This window comes from Tubulanus polymorphus, chromosome 3, assembly GCF_964204645.1.
Source record: "Tubulanus polymorphus chromosome 3, tnTubPoly1.2, whole genome shotgun sequence".
Classification (NCBI taxonomy): Eukaryota; Metazoa; Nemertea; class Palaeonemertea; order Tubulaniformes; family Tubulanidae; genus Tubulanus; species Tubulanus polymorphus.
The window spans coordinates 27,218,169-27,239,855 of record NC_134027.1 but is presented as its reverse complement, the minus strand read 5'-3'; the positions used below and the strand labels follow the sequence as shown (position 1 = coordinate 27,239,855).

At 37.6% G+C, this 21,687-nt stretch overlaps 1 protein-coding gene across 1 annotated transcript; it reads right to left on the bottom strand.

Annotated features, from left to right (window-relative positions):
* Positions 1-859: 859 nt before the first annotated feature.
* On the bottom strand, positions 860-16,187 carry LOC141901872 (transcription factor GATA-3-like). The gene is made up of 6 exons (XM_074789411.1): positions 16,058-16,187; positions 15,165-15,445; positions 11,591-12,094; positions 9,313-9,458; positions 8,143-8,268; positions 860-2,183 (listed from the first exon to the last, which is right to left on the bottom strand). Exons 2-6 carry the CDS (start codon positions 15,379-15,381, stop codon positions 1,800-1,802), a joined length of 1,377 nt encoding a protein of 458 aa, XP_074645512.1. The 5' UTR covers positions 15,382-15,445; positions 16,058-16,187; the 3' UTR covers positions 860-1,799.
* Positions 16,188-21,687: the final 5,500 nt, after the last annotated feature.

Genomic DNA, 21,687 nt, shown 5'->3' with positions numbered 1-21,687 from the left:
TTTGACTGGGTCGATTTTTGGGGATATTTCGGTTAATCTTGAACGTATACATCCAATTGGTCTAAATACGCGACCAGTGAAACTTTGCGGTCTGGATCCCATAATTCTTGTTCGAACTGTGTCAATATCAAAACTAATTTGTAGGGTCTTATTGTGATATATGTAATACATTAGTATTTATACGCAGTTGTTCCACTGTCAAATCAAGTTCGAATCTCGGCCATAAGTGATTTAATAACAAATATGTTGAATAATAAGAGTCCGAAATGTTTCCTTGAACTCACAGTTTATTCAACATATCAAGGTGAAACGAATACGGGAAGTGCAGTATTCAAGGATATCGTCTAAACGCTGAATACAGTTAACCTCGTCCAACCCGAGCAAACTTGGCCCGATGAAATATGTCCGAGATAAAGCGAGTTTACTCTATCGATTACTATCACGTGGCACAAATCAAATCGCCTTAAATCGACGACCCTCCTCTCTGGAACACGAACCTGAATTTTCTGCCATCGAAAAGGCCGCCATTTCGTTTTATGATCTATCGCCGAACGCTTCTGTAGTAGGCGCCATCTTGTAAATCGAATCAAAGCGAGTAGTGATTTGGTCGCTTTGGTTAAATAAATGGACGTTGTACGGCAAATCATTATAGGCGCGTTGTAGGACGATTCGAGTTGCTTCAATAAAAACGTCTTATGCATACTTTAAGGATTTCTCTTGTCAGCTTTCGGGTTTTGGTTCCTCAAGAAAGAACCATAAACATCCTCACAATAAAACAAAGCATAAAAACAACTTTTTAATACATTATTCTTTATTTTACACTTGACAAAATGTAATGTTGTTTTTTTATGTTGTTGCTGTAGTTTTAGTCCACCACATAATCAGTTGGTTTATATATATATATATACAATACAATTTTTACATACATTTTACTTCATCAGTCAAAATTATCAAACAAATAAATTATAACCGTGTTCGTTATCATTGGTAAGTATAGCTGTATAGGTCATGTTTTGGGAAGAAACTTTTGAAAAATATTGCTTGCTTATAATCAATTTTGTACAGCATTTTATTTTACATTATACTTTAACTGTTCACACGTGAATACATCATTAATTACACTTGACATGCTTCTCGTAGAATGTATATTTCATTACAGCAAAATATTCTTTTACAAGGAAAAAAAACGATACCAAATCCCAACCTAATAGTACAAAGAATAGCTTGTCGACTTATATCGACAAGTGTCGTTTTCTGTGTCGACTCAACACGAGTCCGTGTCATACGATTTATATTATAATCTGTTATTTACAGAAGAGTTTTATATCATTTTATATTTACATACAATAAATCTCGGCATCTTCTCTCGAAGTTCAAAAATCCATCAATGCAAAAACACCGCAAAAGAATAAATGCATTTAGAAAAGTACGTATCAATATGCCGGGATCCAAAGCTGTTTTCAAATATTCAAAGTTTTGTGCCAAAACGAAGTTATTGAAATATGAATTCATTTGACAACTGAGCGAATAGTAAGCAATATATTTCCATTGTCCACAAGCCTTAAAGATCGATCAGGATTCCGTGTAAAGCTGAAATTCGTTTTGCGCCACCAGTAAATGTACCGTACATGCTTTTCGGGGGCAAATATAGATTTATCTCTTTTATACCGTTAGGATAAGTTGGATAAATGCACAGAGGTATAGAGGGGGGAGAGAGGGGAGAGGGGGAACGCGAGAGTGTTCGATGTTGTTTAATATGGCTTGCATTGTATATACGTGTATATATATACCGAGTGTCACTAAGCCATAGCACCGACCATGTTGTTACTCGTCAGATTTAACCCTGATGACGGAATGCCTGTGAATGATGAAGATAACGATGATGGCAACGATGAAGGCATTGAAAACGAATTCGTGAGTCCTGACGGGAAACCGCCCGCAAATCCGGAAGTCATGTGAGATGTATTCGGTCCCATAAACGAGCCTCCCAAAGTTCCGGCCGTCATGTACGGCATGTGCGAGTGCATCGGACTCATATTCGGGGGTCCGAAAGATCCGAACGGTTTATCCAGCGGTTTCAGTAGATCAGGCATACATCCTTTCTTTCCTTTTTTGCTCTTCGTCGACATTTTTCTGTTTCTTGTTTGTATTCCGTCTTTCTTCATGGTCAATGGCCGGTTCACCTGCGAATATACAAAATATAAATATCGGTCATTTCATTGTTTTCATGAATTTCGCCGATAAACAAAATCGCAATCAAGGATTAATTTCTGAACGACGCCGTTTTCGTAACGTCTAAAAACCGAAAAAATTATGTAAAAACTCCCCTGGGGCCAGTTGCACAGTGGTGACTTAAGTGGTCTTAAATCTTAAGGCTGGTCTTAAGTCTAAACTAAGTGAACTAAGTTGGTCTTAGACTGGTCTCAAGTCAAAGCCGTGACTATGCAACCGGCCCCTGGGGCCTGTTGCACAGTCGTGACTTAAGTCCAAAAGTGGTCTTAAATCTTAAGGCTGGTCTTAAATGTAAACTAAGTGAACCAAGTTGGTCTAAGACTGGTCTTAAGTCTAAACCGTGACTGTGCAACCGGCCCAGACGTCTATAGCGTCCCGGAATGTTTTTTACAAGTCGACCGATCACATTCTTACGAGTAGTTATTAAGCTGACAATATTGAACAAAAGTTAACGTTAATTTGGATAAATTTCCGGCAGGGCAGGTGGTGATTTAACTAGACTCAGTCTCGCCTGTTCGTCTGAACCCCAACAATAAACACACTGTGGTCACATCGGATTGGGTTCATCCATTGTTTTTTGTCTGGTAAAATGAAGCTGACAAGGAACTCTCCGCCGAACTCAAAGGAAACTCAAATGGATGAAAAAGTGAATTTGAGACTATTGGGCAGGCACAAAATCAGATAACATTCACGCTAAACCCCATAATGTTATTATGTCCTATTCAACTGATCGTTTTTAATCCACGAAATGACAGACTGACTCGAGTTTCGGCGTTTCAGAAGCTGGTTTTTGTTTTCGCTCGTTACCCATTGTCGCCGACAGGTCGTGTAGCGAATCGCCGCGGGTTTAACACAATACAGTACACCCTCCTCACTGACCATTACTGACCATTATTTCCGATACGGATTGAACGATTTTAACACGAAGGGTTACTAAGGGGGGAGGGTCGCGCTGTTGGAAGCCTCATCTCTGGCTATCATTGGTTGTTCCCGAAGCGACCCACCCAGGGTTTAGCAGAAGGTTCGTTCGGTAATAGAACGAAAAGTTTGAGTCAAAAATACCAGCGATGCTTTGACTCAATTGACGTCTATTGTGCCGGCTCCACAGTTGTTCATGCCGGTGGCTACCGACTGTCATTGAAGCCTGCATTTTAACCATAATTATGCTAAGTGCTAGAACGCGGGACATTCGGCCAATTTTGCTATGATTTTCTCAAAGAGATAACGTCAGTTGGATACAATGAAAGTACGCTACAAAGGGAAGCGGCACGCAACGGTCAGATTTGAATCTTTCTCCGCAAAGATCGAATCGGACGAAATGTAAGGGAAATAGTGAAGATATAAGAGAATTTAAGCGCTAGATATTTCCGGATATTATCATTTGATAACGGTTTGACACCCTCGTTGCAATCTACTGGTTAATTAGAATCAGGCCGCAAATTTAACACTCGATTTCCACTGATCGTACGATAAAAACTATCATCGTAGATAGAAAAACATCTCTAGAACTATTTACATGAAAATCCACGATCATTTATTGGAAAATGTGACTAAAGTTGGTTTTTCTTTCGCGTGAAAATCGTTCAAAAGTTAATGATCTCAGCGAGTATCGAGCGTTCAATGCGTTATAGACTAAAACAGTATCACCAAATTAACATGAAAATTAACACGACACTATGAAATGTTACGAGAACTCTCAATCATTACAACTTTATTTTCTTTGGATATACTGTCCCGAGTGCAGTTACTATAGTAGTTATGATGGTTCTTGTAGACCCAACACATCGCTAGCTAGGCGGCTAATCAAACCAGCCCAGCTCCCTGACTGACTAGGTGTTGTGAGGAGACATAATGGCAGCCGAGACGCCAAGTGACTGCAGAACGAACAATACTTCACAAAGAATTAAGTATTAAGTTCCACGAGGATAATTCCCGCCCTGCAGCTACACTCAAAAATAAAACAGACCTCGGCAGCGAAAACTTCTGTTTCGTTCGAAAAATTACCTGGGCATTTTTATGCGCAGGAGTAGGAGTCATATCGGAGTTTATCATTGTAGAATTTCATACGTATTTTCACTATACAGAAATACGGAAGGAGGAGTTGACTGATGACGGTTAGAGTCAACTTCTACTGGGGATTTATATCCAATCAATAATTCTTATGAAAGATACAGAAAATTAAACTAGAAACGGTTTGAAAATCTAACCATTTCTGTAAATTCGACCGACCACTCAAATTTTATGTGCCTTTCGATTTCCGATTTCCCGATTTCGAAACTAAACCCCTGCTCCATTCCTGGCAGGTGTGATGGGTTTGAAAGGGATTTGCCAAATATGTAGATAAATCAAATGAATAAAGGGACAATCATTCCTATTTCTAGGGTAAAAGAAAATCTGCAACCTTTGGACAATTTTAAACGCAGTTTTAGAATATTCAGGTGAATCGCTGTTTGTTTTACTGTATAAATCGAGGGGGCGTCCTCACGTCTAGAGAATGTTCTGAGAAAATGTCGATAATTCAGAGGAAGAGCGAGGAAATAGGTAGAAACAACTAGAAACAACTAGAAACACTAATCATTCATGTTGTTTTAATATTTTTTACTTGATTCTTGGCGTTAAAGTTCGCGATATTCCGCTGACTGTTACTGGGTCCCGAGGTCGCGAAGAAATATATAAGACTGGCCTTTTTTCGCGCGCGAAAACTTGTCGATATATATTTTTGCTTGAAGGAAATCGTCGTTCACGCTTTCAAAATAATCATAAGAACCAAACTCAGACATGTTTTGCATTAATTTGAAGTTGTCGCCAAGAAAAATGGTTGTTGTATGGCGCATGTATAGAAACTAGTGAATCCAAGAAGCGTCTTGTGTCGCCAGTCAGTCCGAGTCTATGGAGATAATTACCCTGGAACAATTTACTATATGAATGAATACAACGGTAGATATAGCTAAACTACTAATAGTCAGGCGAAACGTTATAAATCTGTAGTTTATCGGGAAGTTTATATAGATATATAGAATACAAGGCGTAGATAGAAGAGTTTACTTTAAAAGATTGGTCGTCTTTTTAATGAGCATTTCTGTCGATATTTTATTCAATTCTATTACGTAATTTAAACTACTCTGAAACGTAGTGAAAAATCGAATCATTTTGATTCAATTTTACCTCTGGTTATTATTATCAATATGACCACTAGTGACCGGTGTGTGGTAGAAAATTTGTGTCATCATTTCAGAGTAGATGTTTTGAAAAACTCTATTCAATTACGAGATCTTAACTCTGATTATAAACATCTCCACACGTGATTGTGTTAAGAGGATTTGTCAAATATAGACAGAAATGTTGGTAGAATCAAATATAAAAATCCTAAAATATCTGAAACAGAGCAGTTTAAATAGTTAGTTTCTCGGTTTTCTAACTTTCAAGATTTCTTAACTCGCGTGAAATTGGTTTTTGTAAAAGATTTTGTCATTTGGAAGTTTCCAAGAGGACGTGGGACGATATAAACATACATTTTGGCCTGACGACTCAGTCGCTGTGGCCCCTGTCTACTTTTAGTTAAAACGCGAACCGTGAATGAAACTTTTATATTCTTACATGATATAATTATATGTTTTATTCAACCGCTATCAGTCCTTATTAACTTTTATTTTATGATCGGCGACTAGAAACATTTAACGGAGGCGCCTGATTCTCTACCCACAGGTCGTCCACACCGCGCTGTCGTCTGCATTCAAAATACTACAGTTTTCTATATCAATCCAACCGAACCGATTCATATAGAATAAATACATTTTCTTTTAGAAAATTTAAAAAAAAGAGAGAGCACATTGTCGGTGTTTTGTAACTCGAAGTTGAATATTTAACTATAAAGAAAATCTTGTCAGTGTTTTGCATCTAAAAATTCAAAATTGAATTATAATAATTTGTTCAACTTTTTTTTCCTTTTTTAGTTTTTATGCGATATATTACGAGGAAGTTCGTATCACATCTTATTGCTCTCTTTATTCTGGATTTTATATATTCATCTCGTGGTTTGCTTTAAACTTTAGTATTCCTGAAGATGAATATTAGGCTATAGTCAAACGTCGAATAGATATGGAGCTGACGGAAACATTTCGGAAGCTAGTTCTGTTTCAATCTTGCGCAGAGATTTTGTATAATGAAACGAAAGTGAACGTCATCAAAAAGATACGAGAAATTTAGAATGAAAGACCTGATTTTCTGGGGTTTTTTTTTGTAGTCGATGGGAATTTAAAATTTCGTGGTATACATGTATGATACAACAGTATATATATATATAGAGGTGGCTCCGAATGTTTGCAAGACTTTGTAGAATTTTCACCAAATATTGGTTTATATTTGATAGATCAACTTTTCTTCTAGGATATTGGCTTTCTTATTTGCCAAGAAGCTTTCCAAGAATTTCTAGCAGCGCCAGTCAGTCGCACGTAGCACTAACTCGTGTTATCCTTCACATCTCCGTCTAATATTCACTTGTTTTCGTAACGAACTCGATAAAACAGCAGGAAATCACGATACTTTTAAAGAATAGTGGAATTATATAAGACCCGGTGTAGACCCGCTTGAGTTTGTAAAACGCCGAGTCTTTTTATTCCGTTCAGATTTTATCTGATTTAGATTTGGCTGCGATAAACGTTATCTTTCTTGCAGATAAAACCGCGCTATTTGTCATCGAGTGTAAAGATATTTCTGCGTTCTTTTTTAGCAAAATATTTTCAATTTCTCTCCGCGTACAGAGAGGGAGAGAGAAAGAGAGAAAGAGGGAGAGATAGAGAGACTGCTACTATTGGGAGAGAAAAGGGGTGGGATGGGAAGAGCTGATATCAGGAACATTGTAGCTCAATAAGTTTTTCTATTTTGATATCACCTGCTGTCTATCTTTTTGCTTTTTGGATGATTTTTTTGTTCACATTTCATTTTTCGCGACAACTGAACTGAGCAGACTTTTGATAAGTTTTTTTTTTCAATATCAGGACTCGGGTTTTGTGCTCGAACAAGCGAGTAAAGCATTCAGCCTGCATTTTCTAACTCCGCGCGGTAGAGGATTGGGGAGAGACAGGTGGTGTCAAAAAGGAACGCATAGATTCACGGCGGTACGGTAGAGATGTTATCTATGTTACAATAGCAGAATTGTTTGATATTTACACTGAATTCATTGATGCATGTATTAATGCGAAATGACGATCGCAAATCTCAGCTAATTAAACCGATTACAACTCTTTATTATTCAACCCCAATTATCGATTTCAGAGTGACGAAACCTCCCCGGAAACTGTTTAACCGTCGCGCCGCGGCCATCTTATAGAAATTCAATTTTCAAATTTTGTTTTGCGTTTAATCCGTGATTAATCGTTTGCGAATTCTAGAAACAGCGGACCGGTGATATACTTCAGGGTTTAGACGCGGATTTGAACGGGCAGGGGGTGATCTTCTTACTACAAAATAATTCGGCGGCTTTTGATGATATTTTGAATAAAGATTGAAGAATATGCTCCGTCCGAAGATTGTAACGCACCACGCGTTCAGTCTTGGATAAAAGAAAGGTGGCTCCGGGGTACGGAAGAAGGAAGCATAGCGCGAATTTAAACCAGTTAACTGTGAATGGGCTTCATTATCTATTATAAACTACAGTTATAATTATCAATATGGATTTTAGATCCGGTTCAATAAGGTCACAGTAGGGGTCAATGCCTAGGCATCATCCCCGATCATTATTCATACAACACTATGTTTACTTTAGCAAAGCAAATTCTGAAGAACCGACTTCTAGCTTTTAGAAAAAATTTGAAATAATATCTGCCAGTTCTTCCAAATCAATTTTGAATTAAAAACTAGATTTTGAGTTTCTAATTCATCGGATTAATGAAATAATATTCTGTAACTTACATTATGCAATTTGTAGTAAAGTCCGCAAGCATTACAGACAGGGTCTCCATTCTGGTTCCTTCTCCATAACGTGGTTGTACCAGTACCGCAGTTAGCACAGCTCGTTCCAGCTCTTCGAGCCGCTGACTAGAAACAAACAAATAAACGTCGAATTTTAAAACATATTGTAGAATAAGTGATTAATCCTCGGTAAAAAGTTCGAGTAATTATAAATCCTTACAAGGACAAACAGTTTCATTTTCCATACATATAAATCATGTTGAATAAGTTTTCGGGTTAACATATACCCCTTCTCAAGACAAGTCACAAAATGATGCAAAACTACAGTACGTTTAGATATTGTACAATCATTAGATTGAAGTCGCTAAGTCGGTAATGGATACTCGGCCTCCGGAATCTCCTGAGGGGGAGGGGGTTAAACCGTATCATTAGGCGTTAAAAACAGCGAAAAGAGCATATATTCCACAATGATATCCTCGGGCGCCGTCGAGTAATACTATATTAGACCTATAGGAAATCTGCGAAAATGAAAGCGCTGACTGCGATATTCAATGACGTCACGTCGAGTATTTGTGAATGATATCTGAGAAATCAGATTCATTGATTATAAAGTTAGAGACTCGTATTATACAACGTTGAAGTGGATTATACAATAATAGTCATAGATTCGATTCGATGGCCATATGTCCTGAGCTGGAGTTGATCCCTTAAACTCGTGTGTACTCTGACCATGAGAATAGTCACTGTTCTCTATTCCACTCTAGTTCAATGTGTTGGTCTTGTTTTAGGTAATACTCATGTTTTTTTTCTTTTAACAATATAATGTTCTTAGCATTTTCTTATATGTTGTTTATATCTGTCTTTATCTTCCCAGTTTCCACAAGAAGTGTATCGAAGAGTCGGAGGCCGCCCCTGTTAATCTCAACATCTACACCTCTGAGAATCAGCCATACTTGCGCAACGATTATTGCTTTGTAAATTAATGAGCTGATGTTTAGAAAAGGCAACGGATTGCGCCTAAATTAAAGTTCATTTTCGATATTTTAGAGATCAAAAGCAAGTTAGTAGATTTTCAACAGTCCTTCTAAGATCCCAGTGGATAACACAATGCTTTCCCCAACGTTTTGTACGAATTTGATACGACGAATAAATGAAATGAATAAAACTCACCAATCTTCGCTTCGGTTTAATAAGGGGTCGGTTGGCACCATTCATTTTGTGATATAAACCGCAAGCATTGCACAGATAGTGTCCAGTACCGTCCCTGCGCCATAGAGGGGTCGACGTGGCTCCGCAATTCACACACTCTCGACCTTCTGGAAGAAATTGTTACATGTTTAAAATAAAACTATAACGACGTCATTTTCACAGCAACGACGTTTAGAACTTTAAGAACTCCAGCGATTTCCGTGTAAGGGAAATACTTAGAATATCGCGTTTAATTTCAGTTGATGTCTCAGTCCAAAATGTTCTTTCTTTTTTATCGTGAATGAATTAACTTTTGCTTGTAAATAGTAGATTTATTTATTTCCCATTTGGCTTGAAAGATTGATCTGTATTTGAAAACAGTAAATGAGAGAGATGCGTTGAAAGGAATCAGTAAAAAGTGGAGCAGCTAATTTTTATGCGCATTAAACTATTTCATCAACACTAATTCAATGAAAATATGTGTATTTGTGTGCGTCATTTTTTTGACGGATGGAATCGTAAACAGTACGAACACACACTGACGTAAGAACAGATTCTAAGAAGTTTCATCTAATGAATGTGTGTTTAGCTACTGGTGATGGTGTCTAAATTCCAGATGATAACCTCAACTAACCCGGATGACGATCAGAAGAATAAGATATTGATACTGACACTGTATCGGTTTCTATTCCTGTAATCTAATTCATTATACGATGCCTGTATTGATATGTTTTGATCGGTTGTATGTTTGCGTATGCGTCAACAAACTTGGTAAATTTCTGACAAAATTGCGGTCACCGAAACTTCAACGCTCATCTCAAAACTATAACGAAACCCTCAACTTCATAATAAACCACTATAGTTCCTCATCGCGAATGATGAAAGTTTCGCGTGCAGGAATTGTTTGTTCAAATGTTCTTCTAAATATTATAGAAAAATAAAGCCAGGAAATTGTCAAGTGCCAAACGGAAACCGCCACTAAAAGTCTACGGCTTTAACTTATGTAACGTATGATTATTATTTTACAAGTCGAGTGAGAAATTTGATCGTTATTTGATTTAGCCTTCCTCGGATTTCTGGTCAAACCACATTTTAATGCTTAGCATATTTGTGGGCAATATCCGCATTATTAGTGAATTGTTTTGAAATGGACCTTCGATGACGCAGATGATACAATATAATTCGATGCATAACACAGGATGCAGAAAACCCGTTATCACTGATTTACAAATACATTTCTTTTTAATTTGTCTTTGCCTCCACCGGTAACCTCGTAAAGCTACCATATAAGGAACAAGGTCCTATAAAACTATAATCATAATCCAAGAATACCTCACAAGACAAATATTATTAGATTATCTCATTGATTTGAGCAAGATTCTTTAACGAATCAACTTTGCGGTGTTTAGGGATGGACACGCTGGAGTTTAGTGAGGAAGTGTAACTACTTATCGGACCGGAAGTAGCTAAGGAGGCGCGCACACGCCGCCATTTTGAATCGATTCTTATCACGATTTATCAGATGGCGGATGTATGACCTCTGAATCTGATAACAAGATACCATTTGAATCTTTCATAACTAGAACACAATCTACTCCAGGCCACGATTATCTTACAAACTACTGATTCCCGAATATTACCGGTCGACCACAGAACGGTGAATTAATCACAATTCTAAAGCGAGAACTCTTCCTTTCATTCCGACTTTTAAATATACACAAAACGCTTCCCTAAACAACTGACGAGCAGATGATTTATTTTTGTTGAAAGATTTGGCGACATTGGTTACGGTTTGTTAGAGAGATGCGTGGTTTGTTTAGGAAGTTGGCGCCAGTTTGAACTGGCATCGAGCTCATTCACCTGCCACAGCCTGCCCGCAGACTGTAATTTGTATCAATTAGCAGACGATTTCATTTGTCGATAATGAAATTTAAAACTTGTGAAGTGAAGTGTTGATGAATTCTGATAGAATTGTGTCGTTTCAGAGCGATGGTGGTCTGTTCGCGGGATTAGTTATCACCCCGGGTTAGGGTACTGCGTTTCACATATACGTGGGATTAAAAACTGCTGGAGTTCTTTATACAATCAATTTGCAATATAAACAGAAGGTTTGAAAATCGTTTATGCCCCTGAATTTCTCTCGGAGATGAATAAATAGAAAATTCGCAGCAGATTTCAATAAAAAGTCCGCGAAATCCAAACCGTGCTTCATTTATATACGTAGAATAAAATGGTGTTGCGGGAATGTTTCAATACTGACCTGAACTGGATCTCTTTTGACTTCTGGTTCTCGCCATATTGGCCGCCTTGAACATACTAGCTGCTGGGTGCGAGAATCCTAACGTACCTGTGTGGTAGTCAGGTCCCATATAGGTCGGGTAACTGGCCGCCATGTGGTGATGACTGCCTCCAGTAAGCGCCGCCGAAAACGAACTTTCCACAGAGTCTGTCATACTCTTCGGTTTATTATCGGGATTATATTCTGATGTAATAGTCTGTGCTTCTGGAGTAGTGTCTTTTGGAGGCGTTGGAGGAAAACTGAATAAATGTGATCCACTGGTATGGGTTACTCCGTGGTTAGCAATAGATGTAGCCGGATGAACGGTCAGCGGTGCTGTAGGACTGTGATGAGTGAGAGATTTGCTAAATGGATTCATCCAGTTTGAATGAGCGTGAGGAACAACTGTAGCCTTCGTATCGGTGATCCAGTGATGTAACGGTGTATGGTGAAAGTGAGGACGACACACTTGACTGTTTCCAGAAACTAAAACAAAAGAAAAATTTAGAAAATTCTATTATAAATAGAATCATTTTTAAACGATTCGGTTCCACAAGTATCTGTTGATCCCGATGTGGCTCTAAAGTATCCAGCCAGTTCATATACAGTTGTCTTAAGACGCTATATAGTTGAAATGATTTTTCAATTCATTTCCAATGTTTTCTATAAGAGGTGACCTCTAACCTGTGAAAGCAGGTCCTTGTAAACAATGTAGTTTGAGGGCAACTGGTCCCTGAATCAAAAGGATATGCGTGATACGGATAGATTCTTGAATTTTTGCCTTACAGAAATACGGATTTTTCATACGATCACAAGAATGCTTCCCTCCCGTGTGGTTGGTTTGTCTACCGTCACCACCAGCAGTAACCAGAATAAATGTTTACTTAAAAAATATTTTCACTTCTTCAGTTGTAACTTCACTATAATCACTGTGATACTGACTGACAGCGAATAATATCATCGATCATCAAAAACTCCAATCCTATTCTAAATATTTGCTTACGAAATCTTACAGGATTCAATAAACGAAAATAAGAATCTATGAAATGATTTGTTTTAACTGGAATTAGAAGCCGTTGGTCTAGAATTTATCCCGTGGCTTGTTAGTGGTATCAAACTAGACGGGATATAAGATCAGTGTCGCCAGTCTCCAACATAGTATAATAACACCTTAATCTTTCCGCGCGTCACTTTTTCTTCCTCGAAGTTTTGAATTTTTTAAGAAAATCTTTATACAGCATTACGATGTAAAAGTTTCCAGAGTTTTTTTTTAAACAAAAATTGTAAAAGTAAAAATTCAGGGAGTCAAGAAGAAGGCAACAAAAATTCAGCCGAAAAAAATGAATTTCTTTGACACTTAAGATTCAGTATATTTAGAAGCAAGAAGGCAACAAAAAAGTTTTCTTACGAACTTTTAGTTGGTAAAGGTGCATTTTGGCGACGTGAGGCTATTTTTGAATTATTTAAATAAATCATGACCTTGCATAAATTAGAGAATGAGTCTGCGGATACAATGTTTTCTATTTGGTTATTTTTATCGTAAAGATGAGAAATACTGATAATGAAATAACCCCCTATTCACCGCCAGAAAACCATTTTCTCTTTTTCTTTTGTCGACAAGTTGGCGATTTGCAATCTGTCCCGGTGAAACGTTCGCTGCTTAACAAAGACCTCACTGCCCCCACCCCTACCCTCCGCCCTCAACCCTTCCAAAAAAATCATTGCGTTTTTCTAAAGAATTTGCAAGATATAATCTAAGAACAAAATTCAATGTTTACTTGTGACTTGGAATCAAACTCCAAATATTCGAAAAACATTCCATTCTTTAGTATTTCAAATCAGAATATAACTTCAAACTGATGACGAAAATCCGCTTGGGATCAAACCCCAAAAACCTCCCGAAAGAAAATCGATTCCACTTAATGAGATATTTCTATCGAAGCAGAAAACTGAAATACATGTTCAATGTAAAGCTATAAAATGGTTCAGACTTACCGAAGAAAACCCCAGCCGACAATCAAACTCTAATCAAACTCGATTCTAAATGAATCAGATGATGTTTCAGCGCTAGTAATAAAGCCACCAATGAGTCACTCATTCGTTAATCGGATTTCACGTAAACCCGATCAAACTATTTGATAGTTTTTGTCGGTAATTAAAAACTGTAATTACAGAATCCTGGGTTTTATAAACATAACAGTGATTCCTGCACTCGACACGTGGAAACTAAACTGCTCAATCGTGTAATACCGAGATCTGTGGTGGTGGTGGTGGTGGTAGGTCTACTACTCCATAAAAATAACAATTTACTGAGAGCCACGAGAAAATACTTGAATCGATGACTTCTACAACAGCCCTATCCATCATTTATTGCTTTATTATTCCTGAATGCGGTATGATCAAGGGATTTTAATATTGTTACTGATTATCAGTACCGAGCGCCTGTATCTCGCTGATAAGACTCTAATCGATAATTACATATTTGCATATACTCCCATATTCTCGCATAGTTTACGCATTATACTATTATTACTATATTTATTCAGATAATCCGTTGATATTCGAATAAATTTCTTATTAATCCGTCTCTAATCGGATTATCTTTTGATTTTCTGTATATTACTAGCGCGATATCGGCGATGGCGACGATATCGTCTCAACTCCGATGAGAATCGTGGTAATTTCTCGAATGAGATTTGTTTGAAATGTTTCCGATACTCGTTTATTCAACACAACAAAAACACGCGAACAAACGTATCATAATAAAGCTGATAATTTGCTGCAGATGATGGGAATAATTTGCAGCAGATTTTCCCACCAGGTGAATTGTTATTAATTGTCCATGTTTATCTAACAGTTCGAGGGCGGTTAACATTAATTGGAAGATAGTTGTAAAGAACAGAAGAACTGTAAAGAACTGTAAAAACAATATCTCCTCAGTAACAGACACTATTCTTTGTCTCTACCGTCTCTCAATAGCTGGGAATATCTTACTAACAAAGCGAAGTTGAAGAGTTTCGAGCACTTACGATCAACGAAAGGTTTCCCAATTATGACTTTTCATTAAATTTAGCCGGTGGCCCGTTCTGGGCAATTACTAAACGATTGTAGCAGGTCTCCTCTACCGAAATTTGTTTAGGTAATTTCAAAAAATGATTTTTTATGAAATAAAGTTTATGTAATTATTCTATGTTTTGTCTTATATTCGAAGGTCTGCGGACGTAATACAAAAATCCCTAAAACGCACTTGGAAAAACATGAACAAATTGACTTACATGTTCAAACCAGTAATCAGGACTAGCAACAAAGAAAAAGCGAAAACGTATATTAAAACAAAACGTTGAGTGAAGGAGAGAAAGTGGGTGTCATTTATACAGATGGTTAAAATGAGGTTACGAATACTACACGGCGTCTGAAACTGTATTTATACGTGACAAGTTAACTTCCGTGACAACAGGTGTTCTCATATTCAGTCAAGTGTTTTATAAACTTCTGAAACATTTTTTCGCTCAGTCCGTTCGCAATTATCATACTGAAATACACGCCTTGTACTTACCGTGATGATGAGTAGGTCTGTAGCCGTGTACGGCTCGAGCTGTTGAACTGTAATATCCGGCGTTTAAATGACCACCGTTTGTATCCATCGAATGGAAAAACATATCGGATACTTCTTCACCGGATAACATTGAATTCGCGGACGAGTCTAAATGTCTGTTAGTTTGATCGGGTCGGATCCAAGCGCTTCCAACTTGATGTTCACCGTTCGCGTCCATGTTTCTCTTCTCGCTCAAGAACGTCGTATTTCTTTCCGAGATTCGTTTATAAAATCGTAATCAACTGAAATTAAAGAAACAGAATTTCATAAAACTTTTTTCTCCTCGATATTCTCAGCATCTCGATTCAAAATATCGTTTAACCAACTATCGAAGCATTGCGTATTGAAAACTGACAAATCATTCAACATTTTCATTCATTCATCCGTTGTTTATAGAAGTAACACATTCTTCAAATAGTTTTTAAACTATGCCTCACACGCCGATCTACGATAAACCAACCAATAGGATATCCGAAATCAAAATGTTTTCAAAACTGGAGATAAACGATCATAGTGATTGTTACCGTAGAGAGGCGATGACGTAGTGGTAAGCCACGGGTTTATCGAGATAACCAGTGATAAGCGGATAATCTGGACAAATTAGCTCATGGCGCCTGATACTAGATAGATATGACAGCTGTAACAGCCTCATACGATATTACATGACACTTAATAGCGCGCTCGCTGTAATTTGTATCGATTCCGTCGAGTCTGAAAAACTTTTTCATAAAATCGCGACCAAACACAAATTAAAACTGTTAATATACTTCATTACTAGTATGTCCAGTCGCGTTGACGAGTTCGCCTATAAATTAGGATTTTAGATGTAACTGATAAACCCGGTGATCACTTACAGAATATATCCAATAGTTTATCATATGCGATCAGGACCACGTGAATGTAAACTTGTTACTGCCGAGTCGCGCTCCGATAGTTTTATCGTCCCTCGCGAACTAGAACTATGACATAAACTCCTTAGCTAATCCCGACCGGACTAAAGATGCAATAGATATGTTGAGTGCTTGATGAGAACCCTGAGATTTGTTATAAACAGATGAATTGCGTTCGATTCGCCTTGTGCGTTCCTTCATGGCGCCAGAAACCCTACAGCAGACAACTCGACGCGACAACTCACATCCGACCAATCACAGAACAGATTACATCACCGTTTCAGCGAAAATGGTGACACCGAACGCGAAACAACGTTTCCCATTGGTCGATATTAATCCACATAATAATTCGCTAATTAAGAAGCTGTCAATCAAAACGGTTAAACGGTTTAAACCCATGGACAAGGGTGTAATTACAACTATATAAAAGAGCTTCTTGTATTTGTTCCCATTGAGATATGTTGTTGAAAGATTTATCATAACAGATATCTACGTGTTGTTATAGTGTATTTTACAAATCTCAAAATCTTGTCGTTCATGTTTCACGTTTTACACGCGTTCATACAATAACAAAACAACTGGCTGAAATATTTTATCTCAAAATCATCTTTAAAACTCTCAGTTTTTCGTGTACCACATTTTATCAATCGTTTCTGAATCCACACGAGAGGAATCATTCACAAACGTTTCGACTACAACACGGCTAGGCTCGCCTTTAACCACGTCTAGTTTCTAGAAGGCAAAAGCTGTTTTGAAATTTTTAAGCGGATTTGGGATGGGATCCGCCTCGAGGAGACGAGCGGTATTTCATATGACGACATTAAAACGCATAGTACTGTTTATTAAGGACAAAATCTTAAACCAGCCGAAACGAAAATCATAAACAGTTTCAAGTGTTTACATTTTTAATCTCTTCAAAACGTCTAATTTAGTTCATAATCCCGACGTGTTTTGTGGCAAAATGAAGGGAACTCATTGTGACGTTGTTCGGCTCGCTCCACGCGCCTCTTGACTCTAGCGAATACAATATCCACCAACAGATAATCGCCGTTTGGCATTCATTCTTTAAGAGCTCTTCAAGCCATTGTGTCGCCAGTCCTTATTCAAATGTTAGTTTTTCGCCATTCATCAAAATGGGTTTCAATAGCCATGTGAAATTCCAAAACAGCGCTCGCATATTGGTCGCCCCGTTGAGTAAATTATATAGTCTAACCCGTGCCGTCGTCTTTAACCAACATTTCGGCGCTACTCGTCGCTACTGGCTGGTGTTACCTCGGTTCGCTACTCAATATACTACTCGTTATTCTTAAGGCTCCAGTTACGTTTTCATCATATGTTTTTTTTAGGCGGGCGTCTTTTATTAGTCGAAGGTAGAAATACGTAAAAAGTGGCGCTAGTTTCTCACTATTGAGAACTAGAGACCCGCTCGGTCCTCATGAGACCCGCTCTGTCCTCATGAGACCCCCTCAGCCCTCGTCGACGATACGATACGGTTTTCACGGCTTGAAAATTTTATCAAAACTCGAATTCGAATTTATCACAAAGTTAATTTTATGCCTCGCAGTTTTTCATAAAGAAATCATTAAATGGATGACACGTTTAACGCTGAAATCCTTCGAGAATTTAAAAACTCTAAATCTTCAAACGGCTGAAATTCAGTGCGGATTCCTTTTTTTTCAGAATTTGAATTAAAACTCATGAAAAATGGATAGATATTTCAGCTGGTTTTATGTGAACCATATCGAACAATCAGTTCCGCATGAAATCAGTCGATTCAATGTGTTGACAGGTCGCTTATAAAAAGACACATTGAATCCTAAAACAATTGTTCAATGACCGATGAAATTAACACTTTTCACACCGTCTTTTTCAAATACGAATTTTCAGGCGTGGAGAACATGATGATAAGTTTAAGACCAACCACGATACCGAATTTTGGAATATAAGAAACGAGTTTTATTTATCAAGAATTAAAACCAAAATACACGACGTTCATGAGCTCTAGTGAGAGTCCGAAACGTCGTTTATTTTGATTTTAATTCTTGATTTTATTCACTTTATGAACCTCGTAAAATAATCACTATGGGCATCAGCGAATATTGAATGAAAATTAGCTGTTTTGAAAAAACTTAAAATCTAAATAGCAAAGGATTTTTTTCAGAAGTTTTAGAAAATATCGTTTCGAGTTTCGGTTTCAGAAGCCGAAACGTCTCGTGTTTATACAATTTCTTTTTGGTTAAAATCTTAAATAAACATTTCGTAAATAAAGATCTGTAAATGTGTCATACGTTTACAAATATTTTTACCACTTCGATTCAGTAAATAAACAATGATTATGTTTTTTGTGAGGCACCCATTGAATCAGTGGTTATAGTTTGAAGCTCCTCGCGATTCACCTGACTAAACTCATTGAATGCTGTATGGAGATGGACGTCGGGGGTTGAGTCGACGAGTTGAATCGAGCTTCATTAAACTCTTGCCGTCTATTAATCAGCCAATTCAATTAATTCATCATCAGCCACATTGCGCAAACGTAAACTATGAATGTTTAAAGCGTGCCCAGGGCTAACGGCTACCCACGGCTCCCCGCGGCTCCCCGCGGCTCACCTCGGCGTCAACTATTGTTCCGGTAGGAAACATGAGCAATGCTTTATATACCGTAGATAACATCAGACCCAGACTCGTCGTGACCCGAGGATAAAATAATTCTTACAACGTTTTTAAGATACGTTTGTCCTTTTTAAGGCGTTGAAATTAGGGTCCGCCTGACGCGTATGACGTAACTATATAGTTATATCTATAAGAGATAGAGTTTATTGGTGAATTCCGCGGTGGTAACGATTTTGAGAATCTTAGGGGTTAATTTCGTAATCAGATCAAAATTCACGTCGAAATTGTGCCTACGCAAAGAATGCGATGATTAAAGAGGAGCGAAACTTCAAATGAACCCGAATTTCATTTGAGTAAAAGACGGAAATGTTGATATAACAAATTACACGATATTGTAAAAGAGTTTCTTGGTTGGAATAATGTATTTATGGATCGCCGTGAAAGGAGTCTCAGGTGCAACCATTAAAAACTACCATAAATCGTTTTGAATAAACGACACATTTATATCGCAACTTACGACGTCAACTTCCGCGCAAACTCAAGATTACTGATAGCCATAATTCTGATCCCCGTTCTCGGGAATCTGCGCTGGACGAAATACATTTCTGAAATTCTGAGCTATTTCAGGGGTTAGATGGAAATTTACTGGTAATCTTTATGGTGGCAAATAATCGCTCTTCTAATTGTGTTTGTCGTTATGTGTTGTGTGAATGGTTTTTACAGGATCGTCGATGTTAATACGCGTTGAACAAAGGGCAAACTATAAATCTTTCTTTATGCCGCCGCTGAATTAGAATTTGTCGTAGAGTCGTTTCTTTTTTCTAACAGCGCGCAGACTCGGGTCCCATTTAACTCTCATTAGTAAAGCTGTCAAATCCGCGACGAAAAAACCGAAAGATTTAGAATATCAAAAGATTTATTTAAAACTCAGAATTTTTAGTTCTTAAAGGAAAACTATCATCAAGGGTTGATAGTTTTTAGTTGGAAACCGAAAATTCGGCAATTTCTATAAACTTTTCCGAGGCTTAAATCTTTTCATTGTATGTTCAAGCAAAAAACCATTATACCTGGATAATTGATTGGTATTAACTTGAAAACCGAAATTCTGAGTTCTTTCTAATAAATCTTCGAAGTTTCAAATCTTTCTTTTTTCACCGCGGGTTTAACAAGTGTTTATTTGACACGGCGGATTTCTGTCTAATTAGTGATATTATTAGTAGATCGTCATTTCAGACGGAAGTTATCAATGAAAGGAAGTTAATAACGCAGCGCGTCTCGGCGTCTCATTAGGAGATGTCAAATTTAACGGTTACAAAACGGGATAATAGCGAGTTAACGTTACACGGAAGTCCTTCATTAAAACCATAAACAACTATTGTAAAAATAGACGCGAATTCATCAAGCAGAAAATAGAGACTTTTATTCGAATAATTAGTGGCCTGCAGGTTGTCAACAATCACGGTTTATTAAGACCTAATTATTAACAATAAGAGTTTGATTTCTATTTTCCGTTCGTCAATTATTTCACGAATAAAATATTTACCCGTGGCTAATTACATGTGAATTCAACAATAAATAGACCGAAGACACAAATGTAATAATTCCATATATTCACTTGTGTCAATATTTAGTGTCACCCCCCCCCCCCCCCTCCTCCTATCTAAAGCCCGATGTTTTAATTTTGAATATAATAAAAATTCGTAATTTCCTCGGGTCTTAATACGAGGAAATTTAACTGTAAGTAAATTGTAAGTAAATATTGTAATAAATGTTCTATAATTGTTTGAAGAAACATCGAATCGAAAGAAGAGAGAATTAATTCTCCTATCTAGCGCCCGATGTTCTAATCAAATATAATAAAAATCTTAATTTTCTCGGGTCTAAATTCGAGGAAATTTTGACAAATTCTTGCAATAATTCGTAGTAAAATATTGTAATAAATGTTCGATAACTGTTTGATCGAATGAGGAGAGAATTAATGATTTATGAAGAATCGTCTAAGACGAACAGATATTCAAGGGACATCACTCGACAGATGACGGTAAGCCTGTCCATTGTAAGTTTGAGTACGCTCTAGCGCACAGAATAATGGGCCAAATTTGTCCATCTTGTACAAACGTTGCGCTTATGAAAAGCCATTTAAGTACATGTAAATCTGGAATCTCGCGAGGATTTTAGTGACACCCGTCGCCGAGTCAGAAACCCTCCATAAAATCGGAATTACCGCGTTTTTGACTGGGACTAGATCCCGCGGGATCACTTAGAACGAGAGCCAAGACGAATCCATGGCCAATTCTGTCCATCTTTGACTCGTGCGGATGTGTATAGATCTAATCCCGCGAGACGACAATTCTCGCTTCATTGAACTTTTCTTAAAATCGACCGTAAAATTGATGTTTCTCTAGGAACAGAATCTCTTTCAACACGGATCCTAGTTTAACAGCTGTTAGTCGAGTATAAACACATTACACCAAACCGACAAAATCCTAACAGAATAAAAATGCTTATTGTTCAATTTTATGCTTTAGTAAATTCCCAAATTTATACGCTTTACTCTAATGCAGTGCGTTTGATTGAGGCAATTAAAACTCGCTAAATTTTGCGTATTTCAGATTATGGAAATGTTTTCGACGCTCTCGAGATCGAGACGCTTTTGTTACAAAAATTGAAGTCATAATTTTTTCTTATAACACGTCGCACCGCGAGATTATCTTTGCTCGAATGAAGTTTTAAGATTTTAAAATCGAGCGGAAACCGAAGACGGAGACGAGAACTGTTCGAATGAAACGATCCGTAATCGAGTCTTCGTCGCGCACCTGTTTTACAGCGATTAACGACGATTTTGAGGTGGATTAAGCCGTGTTAAACAGACCCCCGTTTCGGCTCCGTTTGGGCTTTGTTAAAAAAATGACAAACGGTTTTTGTGCTAATGAAATTGTGATGAATGCGTCAGGTCGCGTAACGGCGGTTATGAGAAATCGCCA

Coding starts and splice junctions, on each gene's coding strand:
- LOC141901872 (XM_074789411.1), bottom strand. CDS start 15,381: ATGGACGCGAACGGTGAACATCAAGTTGGAAGCGCTTGGATCCGACCC. Junction 8,269..9,312: donor TTAAACCGAAGCGAAGATTG/GTGAGTTTTATT, acceptor GTTTGTTTCTAG/TCAGCGGCTCGAAGAGCTGG. Junction 2,184..8,142: donor TTTACTACAAATTGCATAAT/GTAAGTTACAGA, acceptor GTATATTCGCAG/GTGAACCGGCCATTGACCAT.